This window comes from Ochlerotatus camptorhynchus, unplaced genomic scaffold (genome assembly GCF_037179485.1).
Source record: "Ochlerotatus camptorhynchus isolate MF236.1 unplaced genomic scaffold, CSIRO-AGI_Acam_v1.1 ptg000178l, whole genome shotgun sequence".
NCBI classification, from domain to species: domain Eukaryota; kingdom Metazoa; phylum Arthropoda; class Insecta; order Diptera; family Culicidae; genus Ochlerotatus; species Ochlerotatus camptorhynchus.
This window is the reverse complement of record NW_027040668.1, coordinates 1,160,869-1,167,027: the sequence shown is the minus strand read 5'-3', so window position 1 is coordinate 1,167,027 and position 6,159 is coordinate 1,160,869. Positions and strand designations below refer to the sequence as shown.

The 6,159-nt window shown below is 46.5% G+C and overlaps 1 protein-coding gene across 1 annotated transcript; it reads left to right on the top strand.

Annotated features, from left to right (window-relative positions):
* The first annotated feature begins 207 nt into the window (after positions 1-207).
* Positions 208-4,216, top strand: LOC135701886 (uncharacterized). The gene is made up of 2 exons (XM_065222831.1): positions 208-1,471; positions 1,542-4,216. Exons 1-2 carry the CDS (start codon positions 208-210, stop codon positions 4,214-4,216), a joined length of 3,939 nt encoding a protein of 1,312 aa, XP_065078903.1.
* The last annotated feature ends 1,943 nt before the right edge of the window (positions 4,217-6,159 follow it).

The window sequence follows — 6,159 nt, the reverse complement described above, 5'->3', positions numbered from 1 at the left end:
ATAAAAATCAGAAGGAAGCGTTTTGCATCATCGACGAGTCGATGGGTGCAAACTAAAAACAGTGGAATTCTGAGTGTGAAGTGAAAAGGAAAGTGAATTGCATGCTGCCATTTTGTTTGTTGGTTCCAAGGTCGTGAACATTTCCGGAAGTAGTCCCGCTGCTTCCATCCAGGCAGATAGTAGTCCCGCTACTGATCTGTCGATTCCATGTGGCGCATTTTACTAGCTCATCCGGACACTGATCACGAAGAAGAAACCGAAGAGGAAGAAATAAAAGAAGAAGAAATCAAAGAAGAAAAGAAAACCTCCATGACCACACCGAAGAAAACAAAGGAGGAAAAGATGGCGGAATTGAAGTCGTTGATTTCTAAACGCGGAGCAGTGAAGAGCAAGTTGTCGAGGACCCATGCCGCGGTCCAGGCAGCGCAAGCAGAGCCTCTAGCTATGTCCATGCCCCAAGTTCGTGTCCACTCAAGGAATGTGGATAAATATTATGGTGAGTACAATGAAGTACATGACATAATAATGCAAAGTATTGCGGAAAACCAGAGGGAAAACCACGAAGACAAACTCATCGAGTTCGAGGAGCTCAATAACGAGGTGCAAGTTTTCATTGAGACGCTAATGGAAGCTCACGCTCAGAACGCTAATCGGAATCGAGCCGTTCTTCCCGCTGGAGTGCAGCAAAACGGTCAACCGCAAGTTGTCATCCACCAGCAAGCTCTTCGTGCCCCATTGCCAACATTCGATGGGCGGTACGAAAATTGGCCAAAATTCAAGTCGATGTTCCAGGACTTGATGAGGAATTCTCCAGATTCGGATGCAGTAAAACTTTTTCATCTGGACAAGTCGCTGGTAGGAAGTGCAGCAGGAATCCTTGACGCTAAAACGATCCAAGACAATAATTATCAACAAGCCTGGCAGATATTGGAACAACGCTATGAAAATAAGAGGTTGATTATCGACGTTCACGTACAAGGTATCATGCAGCTGAAGAAGATGGCAAAAAAGTCCTCTAAGGAGCTGCGTAGCCTTATCGATGAATGCTCAAGACATGTGGAAAACCTGAAGTTCCACGAACAGCACCTGTTAGGAGTTTCGGAGATTATCATCGTCCATATTCTATCAGGTGCCCTCGATCAAGAAACAAGGGAGTTATGGGAAGGTACGATCGACCATGGAGACCTCCCGAAGTATGCGGAAACTATGGAATTCCTTAGAAAGCGGTGTCTCGTACTGGAGCGGTGCGAGTCGACCGCACCATCGGTGCCTTTTATCAAGCAAGCAGCTACTAAGGCACCACCAAGCAAAGCATCAAAAATATCTGCTGCAGCTACAGTATCTAGCGAGATCGTCTGTGAGCTGTGCGGTGGAGACCATCCGAATTTCAAATGCAGCACATTTCGCAGCATGAGCGTTGCGCAACGATTGGTTAAAGTGAAGAAAGCCAGGGTTTGTTTCAACTGTCTGCGTAAGGGCCATATGGGCAGGTCATGTTCATCCCAGAGAACGTGTTCAAAGTGTAACCGGAAGCACCACAGCATGCTTCACCAGGATCAGCCAGAAGCCCAAGGACAATCCAGAGGAGCTACCTGCAGTAAAAACGGATGTTGCTGGCAGGATCGATCCAGATCCACACGAAGGTAGAAGTAGTGTTTCGGTAACAACGTCATGTCTCGGTGGCGGGTTGTCACAATCGGCCAAACAGGTAATGCTTCAGACAGCAGTTATCGATGTGGAGGATGTACACGGTCGTCTTCATCCTTGCCGTGCGCTGTTGGACTCGGGTTCACAGGCGCATATCTTGTCGGAATCGATGGCACAACTTCTCGCTTTACCGACCCTGAAATGCAACATTACAGTCGTAGGAGCAAACGCAGTGAAGACTCAAGCAAAGAAAGGATTGAACCTGAATTTCTCGTCGAGATACTGCTCGCTTCAAGGCAATATCACATGCTTGATTTCGGAAAGACCGACTGGGAATGTACCGTCGGTAACAATTGATGTATCTTTGTGGAACCTACCACAAGGGTTGCAGCTAGCGGATCCAGAGTTTTTAAAGCCACACGAAATCGATTTGGTGCTTGCTTCTAATTACGTCTGGGATTTGCTTCGAACCAAGAAGGTGGTCCTGTCCAATGGTACAACGTCTCTACGAGAAACAGATCTAGGCTGGATCGTCACTGGCACATACGATCCGTACCAACAGGTGAGTGGCTCTATTTTGATCGCAAATGTTGCATTGCAAGATCCACTAGCTGAGAAATTGGAAAAATTTTGGTCCGTTGAGGAGGTGACTGAGTCTTCACCTTTCAACACTGAAGAGCAGGAAGTTGAGCAGCATTTCCTGGAAAACTATCGCCGGGACGAATCTGGTCGCTTCGTGGTCCAGATGCCGCTTCGGGAAACTGTCGCAGAACTTGATGATAACAGAAATCTAGCGCTGAAGCGTTTCTACGCACTCGAGCGGAAATTATCCCGGAATCCAGAACTAAGAAGTCAGTATTGTGAATTCATGCGAGAATACGAATCACTTGGGCACTGTAATGAGATCAGAGAAGAAGACGACGTATCTGGACTACCACGATACTACGTACCGCACCATGCGGTGTTTAAGCTGGCGAGTTCTTCAACCAAACTAAGGGTGGTATTCGACGCTAGCGCAAAATCTTCGAAGTACTCCCTGAACGATGTGATGAAAACTGGACCAACCGTCCAGAACGATATATTTTCCGTGGATCTTCGTTTCCGGCGCCATACGTTTGGATTTTCCGGCGACGTAACCAAAATGTACCGGCAGGTCGGTCTCGATAGAATTCACACCCGATTCTTGAGGATTTTCTGGAGGGAGGACCCTTCAAAGCCGCTGAGAGTTTTGGAACTGATTACAGTGACATACGGAACGGCTGCAGCACCATTTCTTGCAACCAGAAGCTTGGTGCAGTTAGCAGTTGAAGAACAACATCGATACCCAGTTGCGTCGAAGATGGTGAAAGAAGATGTGTACGTGGATGATATGCTATCTGGAGCAAACACAGAAGAAGAAGCTGCTCAACGCTTGTTGGAAGTGAAACAGTTGTTGTCTGCTGGAGGATTTCCAATTCGCAAGTGGAGTTCGAATTCAACTGTAGTGCTTGAAAGTGTGCCTGAAGAAGAACGAGAAAAATTAGTGAAGATTGGTGAAAATGGTATGAAGGAAGGAATCAAGGCACTGGGAATACTTTGGGATACGAAGAATGATCAGTTCACGTACGAAAATTGGCCAGAAGAGGCCACCAACCGATCGCTTACGAAGCGACACGTCCTTGCTGAAATTTCGAAGTTGTATGATCCGTTGGGACTTGTCTCACCGGTTATAGTTTGTGCCAAGATCATAATGCAAAAACTCTGGTCGTCCAAGATGAACTGGGATGATGAACTGGAGGAAGACATTCTGGTAGAGTGGGTCAATTTTCGAAATTCGCTGACAACGCTGAATCTGATTCAAGTGCCACGATGCGTTATGATGTCTGGTGCCATTCGGTACGAGATTCACGGGTTCGCGGATGCTTCGATAGTAGCGTATGGAGCCTGCATATATATGCGAAGTGTGTTGGCTGACGGAAGTGCGGAGCTGCGCCTTATGTGTGCTAAGTCAAGAGTGGCACCGTTGAAGGCGATTACAATCCCAAGACTGGAGCTGCTTGCTGCTTTGCTTTTAGCTCGGCTCATGGTAAAGGTGATTGAAGTGATGGAAATCGATTACTCGGAGGTCACGTTGTGGTCTGATAGTCAGATTACATTGGCCTGGTTGAAGAAATCACTCGGAACTATGGAAACTTTCGTCCGAAACCGCGTGGCAGAGATCAACAGGCTCACCAATCGTTACAAGTGGAAGTACGTGAACACAAAACACAATCCTGCTGACGTGGTGTCCCGAGGTCAGGCTCCAGCCATGTTATGTAAAAACAACCTCTGGTGGAGTGGACCTGAGTTCCTGAAGGAAGAGGAATACTGTAGTCCTCAACCAGCGCCGATTCGGGAATTAGAGATTCCAGAGCTGAAGGTGACAGCCATTGTTGCGGAAAAAATCGAGGCTCTGTCAGTCTTTGCAAGGTTTAGCAGTTTCCGTAAGCTTCAAACGGGTAATTGCGTATGTCCTGCGCTTTGTTCGAAATTGCAGAAGCAAATCGATGAAGCGCCCAGGAAGCTCATCAAAATTTGTGACAGTTCCTGAAATGCGAAGCTCACTTAAGTGCATTGTGAAGGTAATCCAGATGCTGGAATTACCTGATGAAATCCACAGCGTACAAAAGGGTTACATTCCACAGCGACTCGCAGCCCTTAGCCCACTCCTCGACGATGATCATCTGTTGAGGGTTGGAGGTCGTTTGCAGGAATCAGAGCTTCCATACGAGACCAAACATCCGCTTGTTTTGCCAAATCATCCAGTAGCCGAAATGATCGTCAAAGCTCTTCACATCGAAAATTTGCACGTGGGACCTTCTGGACTATTGGCGATTGTTCGACGGAATTTCTGGCCTTTGAAAGGTCGATCCACAATCAGGAAGGTTACGCGAGGATGTGTCCACTGTTTTCGCACCCAGCCTCGAGGAGTTCAACAGCTCATGGGTAGTCTACCTGAGGAACGTGTAAATGTTGCCGCTCCTTTCGAATTTACCGGTGTGGATTACGCTGGTCCTGTTACAGTAAAACAAGGGAAATATCGACCAAAATTAGTGAAAGGATATATCGCAGTGTTTGTGTGCATGGCAACAAAGAATCTGCATTTGGAACTAGTATCGGATCTTACCTCCGAAGCGTTCATCGCAGCATTGGAGCGCTTCATCAACCGTCGTGGCCATGTTCGTAAAATGTTTTCGGACAATGGAACCAATTTTGTGGGGGCTTCAAACGAACTTCATCAGCTGTATGTGGATTTTCAAAGTGAAGTCCATCACCAAAGGATCAACGATGTCTTGCTGGCTAGAGAAATAGAATGGCATTTCATCCCTCCCAGAGCACCAAACTTTGGTGGCTTGTGGGAAGCCGGGGTGAAGAGTGTCAAAACGCACCTTAAAAGAACTCTTCAGAACGCAACACTTACGTTCGAAGAGTATAGTACCATACTCACACATGTGGAAGCGATTTTAAATTCGAGACCGCTATTCAACGTTTCCAACAGTCCTGATGAACCTCTTCCGATTACACCTGCACATCTGCAAATTGGAAGGCCACTTCTCTGCATTTCCAAACCTTCGTGTGATCGGATCCCGGACAATCGACTATCACGGTGGCAATATCTTGACAAGCTTCGTGAGCACTTCTGGAAACGTTGGTCTCGGGAATACCTGACAACGTTGCAGACACGATGCAAGTGGACTACAACAACCGCAAGTATCCAACCCGGATCAGTGGTGCTGATGATCGAGGACAACCTTCCACCTCAAGTGTGGAAACTTGGCGTAGTTACTGCTACTCACCCCGGAAAGGATTCCTTGGTGCGTGTGGTCGACGTGAAGACATCCAACGGAACTTTTAGGCGGTCCATTAGCAAGTTGGCTCCCTTGCCGATAGATGAAAATGAGAATCTTCGAACTTCAGCTTCGCAGCCGCGGGGCAGAATGTAAGCGAACATCCATTCGCTTGAAGGAGACTGACTGACATCGTACAATTTTTTCACCTTTTATTTGGATCGGTTGCTATGTTCGATTTTGGTTGCACTGGCAATAAACACAATGTGTAACGAAATCATGGCAACATTGGATGGAAAACGGAACAGGAGAGGAGAAAGCGCACGGTGATTGCGCCGCCATCGTATTTTATTCATTCGGAGTAGAGCTTTCGTGAAGCGACGAAGCAAATTCATACAAATGTAGTTAAATACAATAAATAGTTTGAAAAGTGTACAATAAGACAAAAGGTGATGTTTTTAATACATGAAGAATACAGTCCATTGAATTTAATCCCCAACGAGGCCAGGAGAGCCTGAACAATACCTATGCCTTGAAACGGATAATGTGATACAAATCAAGTCAATAGGTTGTATCGTTATTCATCCATTCCATAGCAAAGCGATACAGTGGTTCTCACAATTTCGGAACAATTGGTAGTTTTGTTCTTTATCGCAAAATATTAGACCCGTCAGAGTTGCTTAGAAATGCTATCTAACTTGAAGGA